The sequence below is a fragment of the Mastacembelus armatus genome, unplaced genomic scaffold, assembly GCF_900324485.2.
Source record: "Mastacembelus armatus unplaced genomic scaffold, fMasArm1.2, whole genome shotgun sequence".
Lineage (NCBI taxonomy): Eukaryota > Metazoa > Chordata > Actinopteri > Synbranchiformes > Mastacembelidae > Mastacembelus > Mastacembelus armatus.
Genome location: NW_022872883.1, coordinates 80,069 through 106,104, shown reverse-complemented (window position 1 = coordinate 106,104; position 26,036 = coordinate 80,069). Strand labels below are relative to the sequence as shown.

Here is a 26,036-nt window from a genome sequence, read left to right as displayed (position 1 = left end):
TTTTTGTCGTCTCTTACAGCAAAACTTTGAGTTTGCGACACAAACAGCAGCATTAATATTATTTTGATGAAAATCAAAGACCAGATAAAAAGACAAAAACTTTAAACCAGATTAGTGTCTTTTCTCTCCCAATAATCACTTGACGACCCCTCAGGTTTATCTGGTGACCCTCCAGAGGGGCCTAGCCCCTAGGCTGAGAACCAAAGCAGCTGTATATAAAGTACTAGTATTAGTACTAGTACTCTAGGTGAAAAAAGCCATAGTAGGATTTGTACGTGTAGTGGAGTATATATTTAGAATCCGGTTTTTGGTACTTTTAAACCCCGTTCATTGTCAAACTGCGCCCATGGTGGCGGCCTGAAATGAGCAGCGCCCCCTGGTGGTCTGGTTCCTCCCTGCGGCCTGACGTGAGCAGCGCCCCCTGGTGGCCTGGTTCCTCCCTGCGGCCTGAAGTGAGCTGCGCCCCCTAGTGGTCTGGTTCCCTCTCCGGGCAGCTGGGGGATTTCCTGGGCGGAAGCGGCAGAGGGGGTTTCCAGTGTGATCAACCCCAGTCCTCCCCGCTGGATGTCTGAAGTGGATCCCAGTGACTTCGCGCTTTCACAGACACAGAACCTACAGGACTCCGAACCAGAACCCGCAACATGAGGAGTTCGCCTGAGGCTCGGAGGATCGGAGGCAGCGGCAGGTTGACGGTTTGAATCCCGGAGAGTCCGCCAAGCCGAGGAGCTGCTGAGCGGAGCTTAGCTGTGGCCTGCGGAGGATTCATGTGAGTCCCAGGCAGCACACACAGAGTAGAACCGCAGGAGAACCCCAGTAGAACCCCAGTAGAAGCAGGTGGACGCGGAGAACCCGTTAGCCGCGTTAGCTGCTCGTGTTAGCGGGTGAAACGGAGCAAAATAGAAGACGAAGCTCTCGAGGCTAGCGGCGCGTTAGCATTAGCCCTGCTCACGTCAAGCTCGGTTTTGAACAACAAACCGAGTCACAGAGGTAGAATCGCCAAGAACACGGCGAAAACCGTGGAAACAGCGGCGAAATAATTTGTAGTTTGAGAGAAACGGTGAAAATGATCACTGACAGAAAAACTACAGGCAGACCTGATCAATCGAACCCAGAGCAATAACGAAATGAAAACCAAAAAAAATCACAAAACTACTGAAGCAATTCGCTCAAATCTTCAGCACGTTTTAAAACTGCAAATGTTCTTTTCATTATTCTTATATAAAATACTTTCAGTTCACCTTTAGCTGTCAGACCATTTAAAAAAATGTCAGCATTTACCCCAGTGACTCATAATCTGACATTTTTAAATAATCGGTTAATATTATCAGTCGTTGGACAAATCTGGTTTCAGATTTGCGGATTTCTGATTAGTGATTAGCAGATAAGACCATAATCAAAATAATCGTCATCGTAAACGTGTAAAATGTGTAAACAGTGAAATGAAGCTGCTGTTCAACTGCATCTCAACAGACAGGACTGGTTATAAAGTCAACTGAGGATGTTCTAGTCATTATGTTTCATGTTTGGACTGCAGTTTTTTGAGGTTTTGAAGATGTTCGAGCAATATAAAAACAATCGTTAGTCTCAGCTTGTGATTCTCATTCAGTCAGTGATTGTCTGTTTTTAATCTACGTAAAATTATTAAATCTATTGTATTCCCAAACAAAGATGGGAGGAAGAAGATGCATCACTCTGTGTAACTGCCATGTTCAGATGCGTAGTAGCCGCTGGTTGAGTGTACCTGCCAGACAGGTGAGCAGACTCGTCCAATCGCCAGCCTGTCATCGATTTGCACTGGTCACCCTGGATGTTTTGAATCTGACCTCCAGGACTCAGGTCACTGAGTGAAACCTGCAATTATTAACTTAATAAGTAATGTGTTTGATTAATGCGGTTGTTCTCTTAGTCAAGCGATTGGTTTTATCGTGTCAGAAAGACAGGTTATCCTGCCGGAGCTGGAACCAGGGCATTTATGATTATTTTATTAGTGAAATACTTACTGATTGATTTCCAGTTGTTTGATTATTAATTTGTCAATCAACAAATAGTGGCATGGTTTTGTCTGGTTCAGCTGGATTTTTAGGACAGACATACATTTTACTGATCACTCTCAGAAAGTTAAAATCAGAAAAGTCATGGTTTTCATCCTCATGCTGAAGCAGGACCACAGGTTCTGTTCTTTACTGAGACAGGAACTGTCATCTGTCTGAATCTGCCAAACTAGAGTTTAAATCAATAAACAAATCCCTTCATGGACGGGATGAAGCACTAGTTTCTTTCACTTTGATTATTTAGATTTGCTATGAAACTGTATTGGACTTTGTTTTATGCTCTTTTGTCTGATTTGTTTAAGCTGAACCACATGCAGGGACACAGGTGGTACAGGCAATGTTAATGACATGTAGGTGAGTCTCTCAGTCATCTGATCAGATCAGACAACTGATGAGAGAAGGTTCAAAGCTGCTTCAGATTCTCTACGTTGCAACATCAACAAAAATCATCATCAGACGGCGTAAGTAAGTTTTAATTCGATTTAGTACTTTATTTAAACATCTGATTGGAGGTTTCACCACAGAATAACAAACAATAAAAATCATGATGATTCGATTTACAGCAGAAAGTTTCTTCTTATTTCATCTGTTTATATGTTTATACTTTATGAATAAACCTGTATTTAAAGGCTACACGCAAATAAAATGAAAAAAACAATTATGATCCTGCAGAATAGCACAGATGAAACTGTCAAGGTTTATTTAAAATGTACAAAATAACAGATTCAGGGCGGATCTATATCTCTGATTGGATAAGTCGATAAGTCGGTCCGGTGTGTTTGCACTGAGCCTCAGAAAGTGAAGGTTACACTAGGGGGCTAACAGCAACATCCTTATTGATCGAAGTACAAAAATAAATCATTTTTCAACTAAAACATTTTCTAATAAAATCTGTAGTTGGTCTTTGTCTGAAACAGTAGCTGTAATAAAACGTCTTGTAAACTTCTGTCTTCCACGTGTTGTCCTGTAGAACATCAGGGTTCTCTGTGTTTTATTCACACCTGAACATTTCCTCATGTCTGTAGTCGTTGACCGAATCAAGTGAAAGCAGCTGCAGGTGAAGTTTCACTCTGACTGAAAAACAAGGAACCAGCAGATGTTCTGAGAATTTTTTGGGTTTTTCCTCAGGCTGACTGAATTAGTTTAATCCTGGTGCTGCAACTTCAATTCCTGACAGTGAAGCAGACGCGCAAACCTTCAGCATAACTGGTTTTCTCCATTAAACCCCTGACTGACAGATGTCCTGAACAAATGATCAGTATTTCAGTAGAAGAAAAATATAAATTGGTTTATTAGAACAAACAAGCTTCTTGTATTGTTGCTTTGGCTTAAGTCACTATGGTTTGTTGTCTTGTGGGACTGAATGGTAGGAAGATTTTACAAATGCAGCCATTTTACCACCTGTCCTTCCTATGTTGAGATTTAGTTGAGGGGAAATTTCTGGAAATAAATGGGGAATATTTGGCTTTACACTTGGTTGAACCTGCTGCTGTATTGAGGTTAGATGTTTAGGGTCTGAGCTGTTTTCAGTCGCGCTGAAGGGAAATCATTTTTATCTCAATTTTTTCTTGAGCTGTTCCTAAAACAGGATCAGCTGCTGTGTGGTGAGGAAACCCCCGTCTGCTGCTGAGATTCCAGATTCTGTTGGTTTCTCTTTCTGAAAGCTGAACTAAGGCCACCATGCTGCTCGTCACTTCACTCATTGTGCCCCCGTGTGTCCTCTGGGCACAGTTTATAGGAATAAAGGTGCATTCCTCTGTTTTACCTGCTGTTCCCACAGGTGTAATTATCTGGTTTGTCTTTCATCTCTTGTGCTTCATCTCCACATTGTGTTTCCTTTTTTGATCTCTGGGTTCAGTTGTTTCAGACTGTTCTGAAATTGCTACAGTTGCAGAGTCTGTTTACAGTGGACTTATAGAGGATGCCTGCTGAGTTTTTATTATTGTGGCAAGAGGTCAGTAAGTACTGCCAGTAGGGACATACAGCTGTTGTTTGATGAATCATTCAGGGCTTTTATTTTGAAGGTTGTCATGTTTGAGTTAATGATGCAGTCAGTGGAAAAGCCCCTAACATCCCTACAGCTGAGCCTGGACAGGAAGTGGCATGTTTCTGTTTGATATGTGTAAAACAGCTGATGGTGTGCTCAGGTCAAAGGTCACATTATTTGTTTTCAGTGTGTTCACTTCAGCTTTGTTCTTCCTTTTCTGGGGGATTTTTGTCCACATACTATGATGTAGAAATGTCACAGAACATTTAAGAATTACAGCCTCTTAAAAACATAATAGCCAACTTTATTGAACAGCAGAAGTGTCAGTGTCTTCTGAGCATGTGCAAACTCAAACTCAGACCCAGAACTAGACAGGACCTTGTTTGTCTCTTGTTAACAAAGACCAAAAAAATGTTTTTCTCACTTAGTTTGTTAGTTTATCTCATTAACTATTAATTAATTCTCCTTGCCCTCAGGTCATGTCAGCGGGGAGGGGTGCTGATGGGAGGGAGGTGCAGATTCCCCTCCAGCAGGCGGCGCCCTCCCCTGCCACATCTCTCTCTGTTGCTCCTCCCATCGTCCAGCCCTCCCACCGCCCAGCCAATCTCTGGTCTCCAAGCGACCCTCCTGCTTCACAAGGTAAATACCACGAATGCGAAGCAGTTTTAGAATAAATATTTGAAACAGTGGAACCTGTAGCTGCAAAAGGTTTCACCAGGTGTACTGCTGACTAAACTCTGGTGTCTCTGTGTGCAGGTGTCCCTGCCGGTTTTCTGCCTCTTCATGGAGGTTTCAGAGATCACTTTGTAGAAACTCCAGAAAGTAAATACCGCTGTGAAGCCTGTGGCCTGGTCCTGTGTCAGCCCCGCCAGACTGAGTGTGGGCACCGTTTTTGTCAGAGCTGCATCAACAACATTCTCAGGTGAGACTCATGGGTGGAGATAAACAGACAATTCTCCTGTGGCCAGTTGGCTATAACTTTATGTCCTCTGTGCCCCTGCAGTCATCCAAACCCAGTGTGTCCAGCTGACAGGGAGCCTCTGTTCAAAGACAAGGTGACATCACACATCACTAAGTGACTTCACAGCACAGATCATGTTGTCATTAATTATTGATAGATCATTATTCAGTTCCTGAACATCATGTGGTTTGTATCTAAGATCTTCCGAGATGTTTGCTGTCATCGGGAGATCATGGCTCTGAAGGTTTACTGCCGCAGTGAAGGCAACGGCTGTCAGGAGCAGATGAGTCTGCACCAGATACCTGTGAGGACATCTTCCTACATTGTTACAACAGAGTCCTGCTCACTGATTGGCTGCAGTGTGTCCTTTATAAAGACCAAATGTGAACACATCATGCAGTTCTGGTCAAGGGTTAAACAACTGGTCAGGAAACAAAAATTGACTCACAAGCCAACAAGTTCCTGTCTGTCTCTCACCTGTCTGTCTAGGACCACCTGAATGTTTGTCCGTTCTATGAGGTTCCATGTCCGTTGGGTAAATGTAAAGAGCGAATGATGAGGAAAGAGATTCCGGACCACCTGAGCTGGAAATGTAAACACAGAGAGACCACCTGCGAATTCTGCATGGCTAAGATGCCTCTGACTGACCTGCAGGTAATCCATGACATCACTCCTGGTGGCAATCCTGGTAGAATAGTTGCATAGGTCCAGTGGCTGGCTGCAGAAGTCTGTGGAGTAGCTGCAAATGTGCGGGCACAGTTGAGCATCATCCCAGAAACCGAATCGAGCCAACAGGATTTGACACAAACTGTCCTTAAAAGTGGAAACCGTTCTAGACAAAGTTGTTTTTTTTTTTTTTATCCAGAAACACAAGGAGACGGTGTGTCCATCCTTCCTAGTGTCCTGCCCTAACCATTGCTCATTTCCCTCCCTGCCACGCAGTGAGGTACTGTGGTTTATTTTGGTTCTACCCACAGCAGCAGTCAGTATTAATGTAACTGATTGATTGATTGATTCTTTTGGTTTTACTTAGCTATCTAGTCACCAACACGACTGTCCCAAAGCTCAGGTGAGCTGTCAGTTCCACCGCTACGGCTGCACCTTCAAGGTAACGTCATCATCCTCTTGTTTGCCCTTTGAATTTCCCAGTGAACCCTGAATACAGATACTCGTTTCCTTGTGTTCTAGGGTTTGAACCAGGATATGAGGCAACATGAGTCCACCTTTGCAGCTGAACACCTGAGAATGATGGCCAACAGGAACTCCTCATTAGAGAGCAAGGTAACCATAGCAACCAGGCTGCGGTAGCCATAGCAACATATCAACGCTGTGCAGTCAAATGTTGCAAAAGTGTGAGTTTACCTCTGTGTTCCAGGTGGAGGATGTTAAAGGGGAGCTGTTGGAGAGGTATAAGGTGCTCCCTGCTCTCAGCAGTCGTCTGTCTGAACTCGAGAACCAGAATGACGAACTGAGGGAGAAGAACCGACAGATGGAGCTCAAACTGGCCAACATGCAGGCAATTTTATAATTTATTTTTCATGTTTCATACACTGTGGAAATACTGTTTATAACATTTGTAGAATAAATGAATAATAATAAATTACTAAACAACCCATGCAATACAAATGTTGTACTGAAACCAATCTACTGACTATTTTCTTTTGATGTTCTGAGTTAATATTTATTTTTTATTTACATCTGATCACAGAACAACACCCACATTTCTCACCAGTTTTACAGATCAAGAGTGAAGGGGTGCAATGATGCAGTACAGCACCCTCAGAACACTAAAAATTCAATGTGGAACTTAAAGGGGGTGGAGTTTCAAAGTTTCAACTGAAGATTCAGGGTCCCTTCCAGTCTGTCAGTCAGATGAGGCCCTGTCCTAACCCTGGACATCTCTCTCTTCAAACAGAAATTGATGAGCTCTCACTCTGAGAAGCTGCTGGAGGTGGAACTGGAGCTTCGCTCTCTCCGTTTGCTCCGAGATGAGGTGGAGAACCTGAGAGGAACATTGGAGAACGTACGGACTAGGCTGAATGGTCTCGAACAAGGGGGACGCAGCGGGACTGGATCCACAACACACACACTGGGTCAGAAGACACACTGGGCTCTAGGGACTAGCTGCAGAGGTACGGAGATGTAGGGCAACACACAGTCAGTCAATGATAAATATTGATCTGTCCGCAGCATCCCTGGAGACTCAGCTGAATCGACATGATGACATGCTGAGTGTCCATGAGATCCGACTGGCCGACATGGACCTGCGTTTCCAGGTGCTAGAGACGGCAAGCTACAATGGCACTCTGATCTGGAAGATCCGCGACTACAAGAGACGGAAACAAGAAGCGGTGGCAGCAAAGACACTGTCGCTGTATTCACAGCCGTTTTACACCGGCTACTTCGGATACAAGATGTGTGCCCGAGTGTACCTGAACGGAGACGGCATGGGCAAAGGGACACACCTGTCCCTGTTCTTTGTGGTGATGAGGGGCGAGTATGATGCGCTGCTGCCCTGGCCCTTCAAACAGAAGGTACACCTGACTTACTGAGTGTTTCCAGAGTATTAACTGACTGTTGAGTGGTGCTAAACTGATGATGACAGGCCTGTCTGTGCGACTGTCCCTTTCTGTCAGGTGACTCTGATGCTGATGGACCAGGGTCCATCCAGGAAACACCTGGGTGACGCCTTTAAGCCTGATCCTAACAGCAGCAGCTTCAGGCGTCCTGTGGCAGAGATGAACATCGCCTCCGGCTGTCCCCTGTTCGTGTCACAGACCGTTCTGGAGACAGGCAGCTACATCAAAGACGACACAATTTTCATCAAGGTGGGGGCATGCAACGGCTCCTGCGTCTCAGGACCAGCTGAAGAGGTCCAGGGACTAGTAGATTAATTAGTTAAAAGGTCATTGATGCTAATGGATGTCTGTATTGATTGGTTTGATTGGCAGGTTACCGTGGATACCTCCGACCTTCCTGATCCATGACGTTGTGACCCGTCTGAGATCTCTGGTCTAAAATCAGCTCGCCTGTCCATGCCCAGCAGAGCAAAGGACTATGGGAAGGATCAGTAAAGGAGACTTATCCGACTGAGAGCGATGTCAACAGAAGAAGAGTCTGGCAGGAAGGAGCCAATCAGAATGAACTCTACACAGACAGCAGGATGATTCTTCCTCTGATTGGCTGGTGGACTACAGCTCTGTGTGTGTGTGAGAGTGTGTGAGAGTGTGTGAGAGTGTGTGAGAGTGTGTGAGAGTGTGTGAGAGTGTGTGAGAGTGTGTGAGAGTGTGTGAGAGTGTGTGAGAGTGTGAGTGAGAGAGTGGATCAGTGTTGCCATGACATCACCATGGTGACATCATTCAGTCAACATGGCCGTCGCTGCCAGGACATTGTTGCTGCTTATTATTGATGCCATGCATCTAGCTTTACTTCCTGTTTATTCTTTGTTTACCAAGGCATGCTGGGAAATCCACTGCAGCCACAGAGGAGCTCACAAAACCAGAACAGACCAGCAGGGCCCAATACAAACTATTAAAGACCACAAGAAGGAGATTCCCAGTATTTCCCAGTTTGTGTTTCCATGCAGCATCTGGTCTTGTGTTGTTTCCATGTAGCTTCTCTACAGGTGAGATATTAACCTGAAGTTGGCAGGTAGAAATATTTAATATTAAACTACTAACTACTCAGCAAACAGCTGTGACCGATTGTTCTGACCAGACCGAGTGTAAAAACAGCTTTACTGGACTGAACAGACGGACCAGTGAGAACACTAGTGCTCCAGATTCAGATTGTAGGTCACCCCCCAGGAGAGTCCTCTGTGGCCTCTGTGAGTCTCTCAGCGTCGACAGAATTCATCTGATCCTTTTGCACAGTTTGAGTGTTTGTGAACGTGTGACAATAAAACTAAGAAAACACGAAGGTGGCGATTCACCAGCAGGCTGATGTTACTGGAACTGAAAACCAGTGAGACCAGCAGCAGCACTTGTCACTACAACCAGACACATGCGTGTGCACAAAATAATGATGTCATGGAAGGACTCACGTGACTCCTCATGGAAAACAGTTTCGGATGAATATGACGTGCTGACGGTTCAGGGGGGTTCGTTCCGCCCGAACTGTTTTGCATGACGGGGAAAAAAGAGTCAAGTCCAGAATAGAAATTCAAACCCAAACCACAGGTGGCGCCGTACACCTCTCACGTGGGTTTGTAACTCGCAATTACCGCCGAATAAGAAGAGGAAACAGCAGAAGAAGAAACGCAGCGTTTGACTCGCTCCAAACTTCCGTCAAACTTTGTCGGAAAACGGACTTAAACCGCAGCAAACAAGATTCCAGCGGGTTTTCTCCCAGGAAGAATCGACAGATTGTTCGACAGAACTCGGTGAGTTTATCGCGGTGGTTTGTAGAACCGGAGACATTAGACACCGTAGACCTGTAGCTAACGAGCTAACTGCTCTAACGAAACGGAAGTGACCCGGGTTAGCACACGAGTACACAACTTTGAACAAATTTGTTTTTTCAGTAAAATGTGTGAAATAAATATGTGAAGAAGCAGCAGCACAACAGTGCGAATACAAAACACTCACGAATATGCAGTAAAAGCTCGGAGGGGTTTTAATTTTTCCTTTTTGAGCGGGAACAAACAGCTAAAGATGCTAAACTGTCAAATGAGTGAAATATAACATTTTTAAAAAGTAGACGGTAATAAGGAAATGGGTTTGTTTGTTCTTAAATAAATAACCTTTTATAAAAGTACTGAAAATAATTGAGTCAATAAAACAGTAAGGATGTTTCAGCCTGGTATGTATCTTAAAAGTTACTCCAATCGATGGATTAATTAATTAATGTTCTCAGCTGTGGTTAAAATGCCGCACATAAACAGTATTTTTGTTAAATGTGGGTCAGGTATTATTGTGGCTATGGTGTTATTCAGCTCAAGGTAAACAAAAAACTTTCCAAACATAATCTTGGCTCAGTCGTCAGTGTGAATGACAATAAGGGATTCTGGATTTTCCAGCTATGTAGTCTGAATTTAGCCCTGACTCAAGGGAGAAGGACAACGGGTTACATTAACTTATTATGGAGATTTATTCTTTGCGACCATAAGTTGCCTGAGTACACACGCTGCGATTACAATAACTCTGGCACATCATGAAAACAAGATCCACAAAACTGAATCCTTCATCTCAGACCTGCAGCTGTTTTATGATGTGACAGGTGATAATCAGCTGCAGGTGCTGGAGATGATGCAGCTTGGCACAGAAAGTGAAGCTTTAGTACACGAGCCTTGTTGGAGTCGACACGAGGAGCGTTTATTTATGTGCTGAATTGAAAGTGGGAACCAGACATGTCGAGTTTTGGAGCGCCACTTTTGAAAAACGCGATGGTGCATATTATTGAAGACCCTCCTGCTATGTGATTGATCAGCTGCTGTCTGATGGAAAATCATTGGTGAGGTCAGTAACATTTTGTGTTTTTGTTCTCAGATAAAAATGTTTTTCCTGAAGACTTTTCCTCTGTGTGAACCTGCAGCTCTGCAGCTTCTCAGATTGTTTTCTACCAAAACTTTACCCACTCTTACTCTCTTTACTAAGGTAACCTCCTATCTGACGCAGGATATGACAATAACATCAGAACACTTTTACTCCCGATTTACTGCAGATGGCTTTTCTTAAAAACATGTCATTCTCTAGTTAAACCCCCATTTCTCTACGATGTCACTGTTGAGGACAAAATAAAACTGGACTTCATCTACATTTACATGATTTATAAAGATGCTTTTGTCCAAAGTGACGTACAGATATCAGTCCCCCCAACTTTATCATCACTCCCGTTGTTCTGAACTGTAGAGCTGTCAAGTTTTCAAAACTAAGTTCAGTAAATTCTGACAGTCAAATTAATGTGAACACAACTCACACACTTTTTCTTGTCTGTATCATGCTTGGTGTGTAATCGGTGTGTTTCTCTGCAGGATCCGTGTCCTCTGTGTGATGAAGCTAAAGACGTGTTGGAGCCGTTCAAACACAGAGTGAGTGTTGACACATCCACACCCACTACACACACCTGATGTTACCATGGCAACCCCAGGTGTCAACAGTGTTGAAAGTTGTCAGGGTGTATTCACACGGAATACGGTTGCCTCCTAACGTTCCCGAGGGCAATTGCTCCGGCACCTGATAGTCCCGCTTGCCTGCATTCGCTGAACTTGAAATTACCCAGGCCAGAACACACTAGGGCCGCCCTGGTACCGCACAGTACACAGTGGTACGATCTGAAGTCCAATAGTGCTCTTTAAGGACGACATCACGATTGTGGTGCTGGGAAGGAAATGTGGACAAACAAATACAATCTCTTTGTTCCTCTTGTGCTGTGCTGTGAAACTACATGCCTTGTTTGTCCGCATATCAGTCCCATGATATTTTGCACCAGTCTTTTCGGCAACTGGGGAAAATGCTATTGGCCTAGCCCAGAGGTGGAGCACTGAGGGCCACAGTCCTGCTTGTTTTCCAACTATCCCTGCCTTACTTATGCTGATTACCTGGGTCAGGTGTGTTCTGCCAATCTGAAGCTGGAAGGTACCAATTCATTTTGTCTTCCCCCACTTCCACCCTCATCTGAGATGTTCCAGCTTGTGATTGGCTGAACACACCTGACCTAGGTAATCAGCAGTGGGTAGTGCAGGGATAGTTGGGAAAACAAGCAGGACAGTGGTCCTCGAGGACAAGGATTGCCCACCCCTGGCCTAGCTTTCTCAGGGCGGGCCAGGCCCCTCAGGTGTCAAAGTGAGTGCACCCTTAGTCTTTCAGTCCAGCTGTATGTCTGTTGTCATGGCGACTGCAGCTGCATTTAGGGTAACATCAAAACATAGCAAAGTAATACATTCTCAGCAATTATAAAATTTGATTGGTTTATGCTCATGAAAACATACAGCGGTTAGGGTTACTGGTCATTACAGTTTTAATGGTGATGAGTTAATGATTAAACAAAACTTTTATGCACCTGATTGGTAAGTTATTTACCTTAATGTCTTGTGTTAAGGAGCAAATATTGACATAAAAAAATCAGGAATAGTAAAAGCGTGTTCAAGCAAAGACGGCAAAGCTACAGTGATTATTGCGGAACTACAGTGACTTAGGGTTTGTTGGAGCCAGTGGCTGCTTCCTATATGTCTTCAAACCTGGAAGCGGGCTTGCTATCTCCGCCCCTTCTACAGTCATTGGTTCACAGTTAAGTTGTCATGACAACAGGAATGCATTGATTTCTCCATGGGAACAGCAAGCTGTCAGCCAGTTTATTCAGGTGTTTGTTTGAGGTGTTTACTGTCGTCGTCTGTGTTCTGCAGTTTGTTCTGCAGCAGGTGGACATCAGTCTTCCAGAGAACAGGGTGTGGTTCGACAGGTACAGGTGGGACATACCTGTTTTTCACCTGAACGGACAGTTTGTGATGAAACACAAAGTGGACGTCGTCATGCTGGACAAACTGCTGCAGGATGCTGAGGCACAATCAACATGTTGAATGTTTGGCACTGATTCAGCAATAAATAAAGAGGTAATAAATAAATCTGCCTCCATTGTGTTTGCATCTTATTTTTTTCTTATTTTAAGTTTTTATGATCTTGCCACAGGATGCACAGATGGAATGGGTTAAAAAAAAAACATATTGTTTAGGTTGGTTAATGTAAACCTGATGTTATGTCAACCAGTGCAGGTTCACACTAACCAATCAGAGCTACCCGTCACGTTACAAAGGGAAAGAAAATAATTTATAACTTCAGTAACAGAGTGAGACAAAGGTTTTTTTGAACAGACTCGATGTTTTACTCTGAACCCTGTAAAAGACACCTGAGTCACCTGATCCTCTGAGCTCATCCATATTTAACCTGCTGATGATCGGCCAATTGCAACCCTCCTCAGCCTGCCTGATTGGAAGTGCTGTGAGATGGTAGTGGGTGTGTCAGTTGTCTTGGTGATGGTCAGGCATGTTGATGGCGTCGAGTAGAGCTGTAGACGTTCAGGCTGCTCTGCAGAGAGCAAAGAGGAAAATCTGTGTGCTGCAGCAACAACTGAGAGGCAGGTAAGACAGGAGCATGTCGTCTTAAACCTGAGATGTCAGACCAGCAGGTGATGGGTCACCTGCACAAACCACTGAAACAATATTTCAGTCCTGGTTTATGTAGCAGGCCTCGGTCAGGAGACACTGGTGAAACGTCTTCTGACATTTATGAATGATGCAGGCTCCTGTGACTCAGCACCAGGACTCTGGAAGTCTCTAAACTGTCAGTATTGAGCTTTATTGTTAGTATAATACTATAGCTTTAGTATTCAGTATTGTTTATTTACATTGTGACTGACTAACCTGGGCCAGCTGTTCTGACTCAACCAACCTAATCAGACTCGCGCAACCTTCTCACATGAGCAGCAGGCTGAGTCCAGTCCAGCTTGATAATGAAGTCGATCAGGTTTCATGTGAATTGTGATGCACTACAGGTTTCAGCTAAAGATAAAATGGACTCCGTTGGTTGGTCAGAGTCCTGCAAAGCATGCTGGGAAACTGAGTCCAGATGAAGCTCCAGCAGAAATTCAAATTATTTGTTTTTGTGCAGACACTTGGATTGATGCATGGTCACCAAGTTTGAGGGAAACTTTTTCTGACTTGTTTATTGGTTTGGCCACTGGTTGGTTTTCTGGTTTGGTCACAGTGTAGTACAGATTAAACAGCCAAAAAGCTGCAGGAACAGTGTGGCCTGCAGGTCATGTGATAAGATGTACAGACCATCTGGAGATCAGCAGAGTTCTACAGATTGTACTAAATTGGTCTCTAGCAGGTGAGCCTCTGTTTTATTGGTCTGACTGCAAGGAAACTATGCTTTCACATCATGTATGATGTGGGTCATAACATTTATTCAGAATATTTTTTCTAATAAATATGGTTGATTAAAAGTTAAATTTATGTTTCATCCAAAAACTAACTAGTTTCAGCTTCTTAAGCATATTAGCTGCTTCTTTTTTTTTTGGATTCTTTGGACTTAAATATGAGCTTGTTAATGTGGAAAATTTTTCATGATTAACTGGTATTGGAAAGACCAAGCAGCAGATTAACTGATAATCAAAAGAATGAGATGTAGGCCTTTAGATGATCAATCAATTGTTTAAACCCTCTGTGGAAACCTCTGGATCCAAGATCAGGATCTGAACACTTCAGAATACACAGCCAATCTGGATTAGTCCTTGTTCCATCTGTGTCTGATGGGTGTTTTATGCTTCCAGAGAAACCAGTTCAGACAATCCTGACGAGACCAGTTTGTCAACATGGCAGTCCAAGGAGCTCAGGGACTCTCTAGTCGACATGTATAGAGGTAAAGTACTGTTACTACATCACATGTACACAGCTTAATTATTCCTAATACATGACACAAATACGTCCCCATTAGGTTTTTGGTTTTACTGGATTCTGCTGAGTTTTACTGGTGTGATTGGATCTGTGGTCACTAGTTTCTGCTCTGCAACGAAGCCTCTGATGCACCATTGTCACTGACACATCAAACTAACGTCTTCAGACTGAAAGAATAGAAGGAGTTAAGTCTTAACTGAACCAAGCAGGTTTCTGTAGGTCTGAGGTTTGTGTATGAGCATTAAAACTGTGTTTACAATTTTATTTAGGTTCTGAGCTGGTTTCACTGCTGTAATGACTCTGTTTGTCCACTGGGAGGAGCTGTGGTCTTACACTCAGCAGCAACATACAGGGAGAGGCCAAAGGTCAGAGCTCACACATCATACAGGAATAGCACTACTACTATTGCCACTCCTACTTCTACCACTAGTACTACTGCTACTACCTCTACTACTAATACCAGTAGTACCAATGCTGCTGCTGCAGCTAAATAACCGAAGACTCTTAAGTAATTTTTAAGGTTTAGTCCAGGGTGAATATGTTTTCATCTCAAAGTCTTGCATGTTTTTTGGTCGTCATACTCAGACACTTTTATTAATGATTAAATTACACAGCCATGAATTGGTGGTAATGGTGAACAGTTTGGATCTCTGTGGAGTAAAGGGTTAGTTCCTCCTGTCACAGGTGCAAAGTCTGCTTCCTGATCCGTTCAGTTAAACTGGAACTTATTTTTGTTGCTGGCCCCCATAGTGTGTTAGTGGGTCACACTGAGTTTTATTTTATTGGAATCTCAGAGTCAGGACTCTGGGTGGTTTATATCAACATGTTGATGCTGACTGTGGAGGGCGCTCCAACACTGAAATGGCATTGTAACTATTTCATGCGTTTTAAACGGTCAATAGGAGAACACAACCTTATGCTGTGCTTCAGTCCTTTTTAATTTTTAGGTAAATTTGAAGAGGGAGGGAATTTAGCATAAAAAATGAATTATTTTTCATTAGAGGTTGGTGATCCCATGAAATTAGTGTTTTGTCCACAGCTAAGAAATACCAGGAACCAGAATCAAAGATATTGCTGCTGAAACGTATTTGGCAGTCAAATGATTTTGGGGACAGTGTCTGAGTTTGAACTAAGAAGGTGATCACTGCTTCACGGGAAGGATCGACATTTTAAGTGTCGATTCTGTTGATCCTAGTATTGATACTCAAAATATGACATGGTATCAAATGCTGATATCTGGAGATCTTCACACCTTTTCTTTCTTACTATGCTGAGGTAAGAATCACCAAAAACTGGAGATTGAAGAAGAAACTGAATTAACAGTTTTTAAAATTAATTTCTGTCTTTCTGACTCGCCTCAGTGATAATCCATCATCTGTCAGCGTCTCTCACCCAGATCAAACACACCATATGAAACAGTTGTGGAGGAAACACAGTATTCAGTTTTTCAGTTGGCAGAGCCAGATTCAGATCACTCCCATATGTGGCCTCTGTTTATTTCTGTCTCTCCGACTGTAGTGACAGTAGCGTTCAGTGCTGTTTCCCATTTTATCCTCCTGTATGCTCTCTGAACATCAGAAGTACTACTACCACTACCACTATACTACCACATAATAAACTTCCATGTCAGTGTCAGACACGCAGTGAGAGCAATTTTGTGTCAGCACACAATCAATCAAACATATTTCCTCAGTAGAATAAGAAATGAAGCTGAAAACATGATCTGTTCATATAGGGGTGACTTTCTTCATCTCTAAACTTTTCTTCTGATAATTTAGATAAATTTTAGATGTTGACAAAGCAATAATCAATTTGATTTTACAGAACGGTTATATCGTGCACACATCATACACTGTACATAGCAGACAACCATAACCACGAACTCATGTTAGTTTATTTTTGCTAATATACAAAACGCAACTAATGATCATTTTCAGCTTAGCTAAATGTTTTTTTGGTGAATCAATTATTTGTTTTGTCTATAAAACATCAAAAAACAGTAAAAATGTTCTTTCAAAGTCCCAAGTAATGTTTAAATTTTTTTATCCAACAGTTCAGAACCCAAACATGTTTATCTGTTTATCTGATGTAAAAACATGCTTTCATTAAAGAAGCTGTAACATCTATATTTTTGTTACTTTTGCTCAGAAAATCATGATTAATTAATGAAGCTAATCAGTTTTCTGTCGACTAACTGAAGGTTCATAATTAAACTGAAACAAAGCAGATGTAACAGCAGGCAGGTCAAGATCCACAAGCTTCTACAAACACATCCCCTCAAAATTAGATACTCACAAAATAAATCAACTTGATTTAACAAAATACTACACTAAATGAAAAGTTAAAATCTAAAAGAAAGAAATCCAAAAGAAAAACATATATAAAAGTAATTAATTAAGTGGGTTTGGTTTTACAAAGATAAAGGTGTCGACACAAGGCAGAAATATTTCAGCATTGGAAATAGATGATCTCTGACTCCTTTCTGTTATAAACACATGTACCTGATTAATATTTATATCATTTACTGGTAGTCATTGTTTTTACATGTGCGGTATGTTTCATAACACCAACGCTCAGAAGTTTGTGTCTCCGTAAATGTAAGTTCATCTTCTTCTCACCATAAAAACATCTGTTTATTTTGTCCAGGAACTGCCCCATCAACCAAAATAAAAGGTGCCCAAAGTGAATGAAAAAAGTAGAATTATCCCTAAAAGCTTTTTACACATCCATTTTTTTTTTTTTTTTTTTTTTTTTTTTTGTACTGAGCTGTTTTTCAGTATGAACTTAATTTTTTTTTTTTTTTTTTTCCGGCCTTTTGCATAATTTATAAACGCATCAACCAATCACGTGCAGAACAATCATAACATGGGCGGACATGATGATTGTTTGTGTTTTGGTTAGGGTTAGTGCCGTCCACCGTGCGTTGCATGACAAAGGATATAAAAACTATGGTGAACTGAAAGACATCATGGAGGAACATCAGTGAACAACCAGGCTCCCAGATTTGAGCCTGTAGAGTTTAGTTCTGGATGTAGTAGAGCACCAAACTATCGGCTAATCAATCACACTGATTGCTCCTCAAGCTGCAGTTCTCGGCATCATTACACAAGCGGCCCCAAGAGAAGCAGCTGTTTCAAATTTGTGGTATAACAAGTTCTGATGCAAAATATAAATATAACTATAAATAATATATATTTAAACTATTTTGCATTTTCTTGTTTTTTTTTTTTTTTTTTCCTTTTAAATGGGTTACCAAAACCTCATTGATTAACAACAAAAACTGATCACTGAGAAACGGCATACACACACTTGTTTTTTTGTTGCTATGAGGGCACTGACTGACACAGTGCATCCCCATGAACCTGATCTAGACTTGGTTCTAACCTGAACCTGGTTCTTACCTGGACCCTTAAACCTGGTGTGAAATGGCCCTTTGAAGGTGTGAGGCCCACACGTCCCCACAGTGATGGTGGAAACTCAGACTGGTCCTCACAGTGCATACACAGACGCATTCCTACACACACACACGAATAGCAGCTACTTCGGTCTGTTCAAACAAACCAGTCTGCAGCCCACCCTCATCTAACAATACACACTGTGTGTGTGTGACTGTGTGTGTGGACCACCCACTCTGCAGATTAAACAGTTCACATGACCACCTCCTCCCTCTCGCTCCTCATTCACTCTGAGCCTCACTCAGCCTTTGTCTTCATCTGTCTTTATATTAATCTACTGACCAGTGTATGTGTGTGTGTCTGTGTGTGGGTGTGTTCATGTCTGTCTGGTTGTGTGAAAACATCACTGTGAGGACATTTAGGGTTAGGGTAAGGGGATGCTCTATGTCAACGAGGGTCCTCGCAGCTGTAGAAGGACCGACCTGTTGGTCTGTTGTCCATCATGCAGTGACATCTTAACACCAGAAAAACACGCGACACACAACAAATTCAGTCAGTGATGAAGATTCAACAATTACAGTAGATAATTTCCAGCTGATTTGAATATAAACTATAGGTTTTGTGTGATCACTACAGTAAACCGCTCGATGTCAATTTGTCACTGAGCATTGAAACAGGTTCAGGAACTGACTGATAATAAACATCCCAACACACAAAAACTATATAGTTGTACTGCTGCACCACATTACTTTTTACCATACCACTCCATCTGTTCATTACTTTGTCTGTTCATCACCTGTTTGTCAGTAACTTGCCATAAAATCAAATTTATTTTTTTTTTAGTAACAATGTCCAAAGTAATTTATTTAGGCAGCAGTTCAGAGCCCAAAACAATGTGTTTCACTGCTGTATGTGATTAGTAAAAATAAGTTCTTGCGTATTGGACACTGGGACTGTTTAGTTGTCAGTTTTGCTTGTGACATGAGTTAATGATTAAACACTTAATTTCGATTAATTGTTTCAGTCTATTAAAACATCATTGGGATGAAAGCTCAGAGTGACAGTGTGTGTGTTCATGTGTGTTCAGTGTTTGCTGTGCCTCTGTATTAATGTGTGTGTCCTGTTTAAGTTGTGCCTCTCCTCGGCTTAATGTCCGTATCTAAATTCATGTGCAGCGGCGTAGTGGCGTGGTGGTGTTGGCGTGGCGGCGGCGGACCGGATCACAGGCGGATTGTGTTGGATTTGAGCTGAAGCCTCTTTAATCATCGTAACACCGTCATTAATATTCATGTAGTCAGCTGGAACCCCCACACTCACCGCACCAAACTTTCTGCACAAAATGTATTAAATACAGCTTAAAAAATTAATGGACTTTAGTTTATATTACATGAAGGAGGGAAGGAGGGGAGGGGGCACGCGCCTCCCCACCCCTCCTTCCCTCCTCTCCTCATTGGTTAACACAGATTGGTCCTCTGATTGGCCTTTGTGTTTTCCCTTTTTTCTGCAGATTTTTCCATCTTTGACGAGACTTCAAAGCGAGCGTGAGGCATGAACGGTCATTTAGAAGGATTTAAGCACATTATCACATCTGTAATTGTACATGAATAATAAGGAGAGACGCCGCGCTCAATTAGCTCTGAGTCCACAAGGAGATCAGGGACGGGGGGGCAGAGGACGGCAGCAAATGAGAAAAGTTTCAAAGTGAAAAAGAGGAAATTATCAAATAACTGTAATGCAGCAGAGTCACACCCGGGCCCAGTAACGTGCATGTGACCGTACTGGATGTTTTTAAACCTGCAGCCCAGAGTCATGATGGAAACCATCCCATTAGAACCAGAACCAGGGTCCTGGTTTCTGTCCTGCGGCCTCATTTATCATTAAAATGCAGATTAGTGTTCAGACCGTTCATAAGGTTGCACACAGTGTTTGTACATTGACATGAGGACCTTTAAACTGATTCACAGGTATAATCTCAGGTAAGGTTTTGATATGCACAGCACCACAGACATTAGACAATGTGAGTCCAGGTTTGGAACGAAGACTTTATTCCCATCATGGTGGTATATGTCCTGGTGTCACAACAGATTAGATCAGAGTTTTGATTATGAGCCCACCTGGGGAATCTGATGCGATCAGTAGTTAATCTACACTACAAAGTGGCAGGTAACCATGACATGTAAAACAACCAAACAACCAAAGCATGTAAACCTTGACCACCTGTGGAGGTGCTCTGCCTTGTATTGATGTTTAACGTTTATTATTTGTTCATTTTACCTGTGGATAGCTGTCCCTCAGTGAAACATTTAATACTGAGGTGTGATGGACACATTGATACTGTTTACACCCACCTTAATTCACTTCACACAGCTTTCTGTCTGCCTGTTTGTTGACCTACCTGTCTGTCTGTTCACCTGCCTGTCTTACCTGTCACATAAACACATGCACACATTTTCACAAGTTCACACACAAACACGAGCACACACATTAAAGCTGTTTAATCACTGTGTGATTGAGCTCTGTGTGTTTTGTTGCTTACTTTTCATTTAACAGGCATTTAACGAAGTATGTGTCACTGTTTCTTTACACCTGAGGGGCTGGGCTCTGATTGGTGGCGTGTCTAATTAGAGTCGTTAACCGTCTTTAACAAGGCCTTAATGAGATATTAAAGCTGTGTTTGCTTTGTTGATAAGCTGCAAGTGTTTAAAAAGCTTGACATGACGACAGGATTACAGCTTGTTGCTGATGCACAGACACAGACAGGTGAGACAAATGAGATGCAGACAGGTCAGACAGAAAGACAAGTGAGACGCAGACAGGCAGGTGGGTAACAATATGTTTCAGTTGAATGTCTTTTTGTTTTTGCAGCTAATCCCAGAGTGAATGTGGAGCTGCAGCAGCGTCTCCCCTCACCTGCCAGGCAGCAACTCTGCCACCCTGACAGGTAGGCACAGTGTATGACACCCTGTTAGCATCCCCCAGAGGCTGCAGGGTAAAAGTGCTACACTGACCTGACAGTAAAATGTGTGTGTTCATCTCATGATTTACTCAAAAGCTCTTAATGCTGAAGGATTCTGGCAACAGGACAGGACCATGTTTGGTCATCAAGTTGAGAAAATAAATGATAATGTGGTGACCTTAGTTTTACAGACACCACATAAGGAATATGTGTATTATCTATCAAATTCAAACAGGATGTAAAATGATATTAGTTTCACAAGAATCAGGCTTGAAAAGTAAAACAGGAGCTTTTCCGATAAACAAGCTGCTGGTGGAGTTAGATAGGTTGAGTGTCAGTGCAGCTCAGCAGGTAAATGCTGTCAAACACTTGCAGCCTGTTGTGATTGGACTCATTCTCAAGTGTCACCTCTTACAAAATGTCACAGCCCATAAAGGATCGTCCTAATCTCAGGTGTAACTCCTGAAGACACTTTTCTGATGTGGTTCTCAAGAAAAATGTGTAGTTTCTTTTTACCTTCAGTCCTGCTGAAAATCTTTGCTCACACATATAATGTGTGATTCCAGGTCTTCTTCACTTCCTGTTTCTAATGGGATCAGTCTGAACCAGGACCACACTGACTGGCCTCAGGGTAACATTACCACAGGTAACATCCTCATCTGTCCATCCGCCAACCCCTCCGCCATCCATCCATTTGATGACTTAATGAGTCATGATCTGTCAATATCAACTCCAGCTGCTATTTTTTATTCTACATCTCTCCATTGAGATGTCCCTGAAATTAATCTGAAACTAGACTCATTTTCTGCAGCCACACTGATACTTATCTGTCTTTCAGTCTGTCAGCTCCTCCAGGAACCTCCAACCTCCTGCTCCCCCTCACCCGTCTTTCAGAGGTCGCCTGTCTCTCCTGTCTCAGCCCTGCCCCACAGGTGGTCTGCCTGTCCTTTGTCCCCCAGGCCTCCAGGAGGTGCAGCAGAGATGGAGACACATCTTTCTGCTAGCAGAGGTCCTTCTCCTCAGGCCCAAAGCTCTGGTGATGCCCCTGAGGGACGAGGAGCATCCAGAGGTCCTGGTAGTCCCGCCCTCAGAAGACACCTGGTCACCAATGCCAGCAGGTGAGTGGGTGGATCTTTTTGTTCACTATCACTTTTGTTCACTTCCAGTAAACAAGTTGGAAAAGCAAGATAAGATCTGTGCCAGTTTGTCATTGTCAGCAACACCAGTTTTTAGCTCATCAAACCGCATAGCCACACCCCCATCCCAGAAGTTGGACAGAACCGTGGGTCCTACTGTTTACACAAACACAAATAAGACAGAAGCGCTAATAAACAGAGTATTAATTACTGCAGCAGCCAACATGGATTTGGAGGATGGGATTGCTTCTTAGCTGGAAATCTGACTTCATCATTACCTGGGAACTCAGAAATTTCAACTTTCTGGATTAAATGGAATGCACCAATAATGCCAGGTGTCATTTCTAAGAAATATAGGTGTGTATGTCAGGCTCTGGTCACTCGAGTCTGCTGTCTGGAAACGTTTCTGCTCTTCAGCAGCAACATTTCTGATATATTTCATGCTGGTGTTGCCAACATTTGTGTTTTACATACACTGAACAAATATTTGCATTTTAGATGCTTTGTGGCTTGTTCAGAATTTTTTTTGACCTGGTGATAAATAAAATAATGATTTTATCTGGAGCACACCTTCTTTATAATGGGTCCTGGTTCATGGTCTGTTGGAGTAAAAACGATCCAGTGCGTGTGAGAACTGAATGGACTTGAAGCGTAAATGTTAAGAGGTCAAAATAGTTGCTGGCCAGGTAGAATCAGGTAGTTATTCATTTTTATTAATGAGAGTAATCATCCCAACAATAGTTTGTAGCTGCTTTGTTGGTGAGATGTTTAAAATGTGTTTTATGAAAAATAACAGAACAAAATTATAGGTTGAAACAATAAGAATTATATTATTAAGCACATTCTAAAAGATTTGACTATTATTAAATTACCCCAAAGCATAAATTGGAACCATATTGATTCAGTGTTTATCTATTTAGTTGGTTAACATAGACAAAGCTTATTACATTTATTACAAACAAGCTCATTTCCATGTGCAGCTTAATTTGTGTGGAACAAAAACATTTCACTGTGAAAACAATCACTGCACATCATCATTCATCAGCAATTCATCAGTAGATCATTGATCAGCAATTATTCAACAGTGTACTTATTGATCATACAGTCTCAGTGGTATTAATGTTATTTATTTGTTAATGACCAGGGCTAGTTTTTAAACTGAACTTAAAATGTGTGGAGTCCTTGGCTGCATCACATATGGCACAATGTGTCAGAACTATAAATGGTTATATATTTAAATAATAATCTTATCAATATTGGAGATTCCATAATGTTCTTTAGGGTTTTTTGATTAATCTGATATGTTTAGAGCCTGTCGGCACTGAGCACATTTATTAAAAAGTTGAATACTTTTCATTAAACTTCGTCAGCTTTCTTTAGATTCTGTAATTCATGTTTTTTTTTTTCTTCTTCTTCTTTTGTCTCTTTTTGATGCATTTTCAGATGAGACGTGGATCAGGTTGAGTTGCATCATTGTATGAAATGTGACCTATTAAATTTAGATTTGATTTGATTAGTGGAAGCGTTAGAGAGCGAGACAGAAATAGAAAGATAGTAAAAGGAATCGAGGTGGGAAGTTGATTAGAAGCAGCTGATATTATAAAGTGAGAAACAGTCAATTACAGAAGACAGTGTCAGCCATATTCCAGTGTCTTATTTACCCGCTTTATTACGCTAAGAAGCAGCCTGACCTTTAAGGTGATATGAGAGAATTACAGGCGAACATCAGTCGCTGCTTATTAAAGCAACGCCTCATAACCTGCTGCCTTCATCTCTGTACCTCATATCTGATAATGTGAGGCCACAACTGCAGGTTAAAACACCTGACCTGACTACACACAGGTGAAACCCTAATGAAATGTCCTGAGATGATGTCACAGGTGGTCAGTGAGGCTGTCATTGGCCACAACTCACATTGGGGGTGCTCACCTGCCGCAGATAGTCATTCACACCAAATGTTCAAACTGGCATGTGCATCACATGACAACCAGTCAGTTTACCTGTGACCTGTGAACATTTATTTAAATGTTTTTGTTTAATATTATGTCACGTTTTATCCCCACACTTTACATGGAGGCTAAGAATAGAAAGAAGAGGGACAGAGGGAAGTAATAAAATTTCCTAATGTTTCCTGTGTTCAAATGGGGAAATCTCATATTTAGTTGGTTTTTGGACTAAATCCAGCCCCTGCAGCAGACGTCACATTCAGATATTATTCAGCATGTCTGAAGAAAACCACAAAACTCAATGGTCTTCAGCATCGTAAGATACTGGTGGTGTGACAGATTTTTGATTCGGTGTAACCGATCATGTATAACTCACCTGATGTCCGCTTTAACCTGTCTTGTTTTTACCTGGAGCTTTTCTGTCTCTGCAGTTTTCACCAGGACGTGTTTGGTCAAGTTCAGGATTTAGATCGAGACAAAAACATCTCGTTCCTGCTGAAGCAGCTCGACGCACTGAGAGAGGTCAACACGAAGGTAAATATACACTGGGAACTTTAGCCGCATACGTTTGGAGGGCGGAGCCAATCACACCATAACCGTGTCTGAGCATATAGACATACGCATTCAATGATTAGTAACATAATTCAATTAGTCAATACAGCAAATATTTATCAAAAACTAAAACGAATAAGGATGAATCATTTTAGTAATTTCTATTCAAGAATGCTTAAAAATTCTCAGGTTCCAGTTTCTCTATTGTGCATGGTTAATGTCTTTCTTGTCCATCTGTTACACTAAATGAATTTCTTTGGTTTGGACCAAACATTTGAAAATCTGAGCGACTGTCTGTTAGTTTGACTCCATCTGGTGTTTTAATGACATTTGTGAATGCATCACATCAGGGCCTCAGGTACAGTAACACCTGGCTGTGTTTCAGTTGCAGGATCAGCTACTTCAGAAGGAGAAGGAGCTGCAGAGGAGGGAGGTGGAGGAGGAGCTGAGGGAGGAGCAGAGGGAGGCCAGAGGCTGGCAGAGACCTGCAGGTGAGAGGGTGGCAGGTGTACAATACACTTTACTCCTAATCAGATCTGATCCAACCTCAACTTCTGAAATATTTGAATGTTTTTACACACACAGTCTGTAATTAAGACGAGGTAATGTTAACGAGTAGATGTTAGTTTAACAGAACTGTGTGTGTTTAACCAGCAATCACACAGATGCAGTGTTGGTTTAACTGAGCTGTGTGTGTCACTTTAATCCAGCAGGATTATCAAAGAAACACAACATCCATGAAACCTGCACCTCCTCCTCGTTCCTTCTCTCCTCTCCTCTTCCCTCCTCTCCTCTTCCCTCCTCTCCTCTCCCTTCCTCTCCTCTCTTCTCCTCTTCCTTCCCCTCCTCTCTTCCCTTTCCTCCTCTCCTCTTCCCTCCTCCCTTTCTTCTCCTCTCCTCTCCCCTTCCCTCCTCTCCTCATATTTGCTGCATATATTTGCATATATATTTTTGCTGTATTATGGTTTCTGCTGTATTTCTGAATATTACTCCTCTCTCCTCCTCTTCCTCATGTCCTCAGTGGTGTTGGAGGAGGTGCTAGCAGCTCAGAAGGACAGAGATCAGGCTGTGATGTCACGACTCCTACTGGCCAATGAGGAGCGAGACGAGGCTGTGCTTCGTGCACGGCGACTGCAGCAGGCCGCTGCGTACGTGAGGTTTGTTTTGATTAACAGTTTGATGTGAGAAGTTGTTGTCAGCAGCAGAAACAGCAGGTGAACTTTTACTCCACTGTCTGAATCAATGTAAACCAGTGAGTGAGGTGCAGGAGTGTCAATGACGAACCAGCTGAACCTGCAGCTGTAAAAAAGCCACTGTCCAGACAGACACAGCCAAGAGACCAGCTGGTGAACATAGTGGAACATTTAGCAGCTAAAGAGCAAGAGATTTCCCTCAGGAGGTGGTGGAGACCAAACCCAGAGCTCAAACTGAGGGAACACTGGGCTGAGGTTCAGTTCCACATTGAACAGCACGGTCGTCTGTTTTTGTAATGAGCTGATGATGCGACTGTCGGAGAAAGTGAAATCACAAACAGCTTTATTTACTTATTTACCTGGATGAGGTAAACAACTAACTCCTCCTCATCACTCATACCATCAAGGAGTCAAATAGGATAAGAGACTAAGTGATATGGAGGCCACAATCCTGCTTATGTGGAAGAG

General features: G+C 42.4%; 2 protein-coding genes across 9 annotated transcripts in view; both read left to right on the top strand.

Annotated features, from left to right (window-relative positions):
- The first annotated feature begins 511 nt into the window (after positions 1 to 511).
- traf3 (TNF receptor-associated factor 3) lies at positions 512 to 8,913 on the top strand. Of its 3 annotated transcripts, none has more exons than XM_026308362.2 (14): positions 512 to 766; positions 4,515 to 4,677; positions 4,795 to 4,960; positions 5,042 to 5,093; positions 5,199 to 5,303; positions 5,489 to 5,653; positions 5,865 to 5,945; positions 6,033 to 6,107; positions 6,188 to 6,280; positions 6,375 to 6,515; positions 6,915 to 7,092; positions 7,190 to 7,533; positions 7,636 to 7,827; positions 7,951 to 8,913. In XM_026308362.2, the coding sequence occupies exons 2-14, from the start codon at positions 4,518 to 4,520 to the stop codon at positions 7,984 to 7,986; spliced, it is 1,788 nt and encodes a 595-aa protein (XP_026164147.1). In that variant the 5' UTR covers positions 512 to 766; positions 4,515 to 4,517; the 3' UTR covers positions 7,987 to 8,913. The 3 variants fall into 3 exon arrangements, with proteins under 3 accessions (XP_026164147.1, XP_026164148.1, XP_026164146.1); XM_026308361.2 differs by lacking the exon at positions 512 to 766 and adding an exon at positions 2,959 to 3,797; XM_026308363.2 differs by lacking the exons at positions 512 to 766; positions 5,865 to 5,945 and adding an exon at positions 2,944 to 3,797.
- A 149-nt stretch (positions 8,914 to 9,062) lies between these two features.
- The window catches only part of mipol1 (mirror-image polydactyly 1), a 31,848-nt gene continuing 14,874 nt past the window's right edge, over positions 9,063 to 26,036 (top strand). Inside the window, exons 1-8 of one of the 6 annotated variants that reach the window (XM_026308366.2) lie at positions 9,063 to 9,380; positions 14,267 to 14,355; positions 20,651 to 20,726; positions 21,308 to 21,387; positions 21,580 to 21,859; positions 24,255 to 24,357; positions 24,761 to 24,866; positions 25,397 to 25,523. In XM_026308366.2, the coding sequence (XP_026164151.1) occupies positions 14,346 to 14,355; positions 20,651 to 20,726; positions 21,308 to 21,387; positions 21,580 to 21,859; positions 24,255 to 24,357; positions 24,761 to 24,866; positions 25,397 to 25,523 (782 nt within the window). In that variant the 5' untranslated portion in view covers positions 9,063 to 9,380; positions 14,267 to 14,345. Of the gene's footprint in view, positions 9,381 to 12,490; positions 12,549 to 14,266; positions 14,356 to 14,688; positions 14,756 to 20,650; positions 20,727 to 21,307; positions 21,388 to 21,579; positions 21,860 to 24,254; positions 24,358 to 24,760; positions 24,867 to 25,396; positions 25,533 to 26,036 lie in introns of those variants that run through there. The other 5 variants (XM_026308368.2, XM_026308364.2, XM_026308365.1 and 2 more) reach the window with 5 other exon arrangements.

What these genes read in the sequence shown, in the direction of transcription:
- traf3 (XM_026308361.2), top strand. Translation starts at nt 3,732, where the DNA reads ATGCTGCTCGTCACTTCACTCATTGTGCCCCCGTGTGTCCTCTGGGCA. An exon ending in CGACCCTCCTGCTTCACAAG is followed by an intron (nt 4,678 to 4,794) that starts GTAAATACCACG and finishes CTCTGTGTGCAG; the next exon opens with GTGTCCCTGCCGGTTTTCTG. An exon ending in ATCCACAACACACACACTGG is followed by an intron (nt 7,093 to 7,189) that starts GTCAGAAGACAC and finishes ATCTGTCCGCAG; the next exon opens with CATCCCTGGAGACTCAGCTG.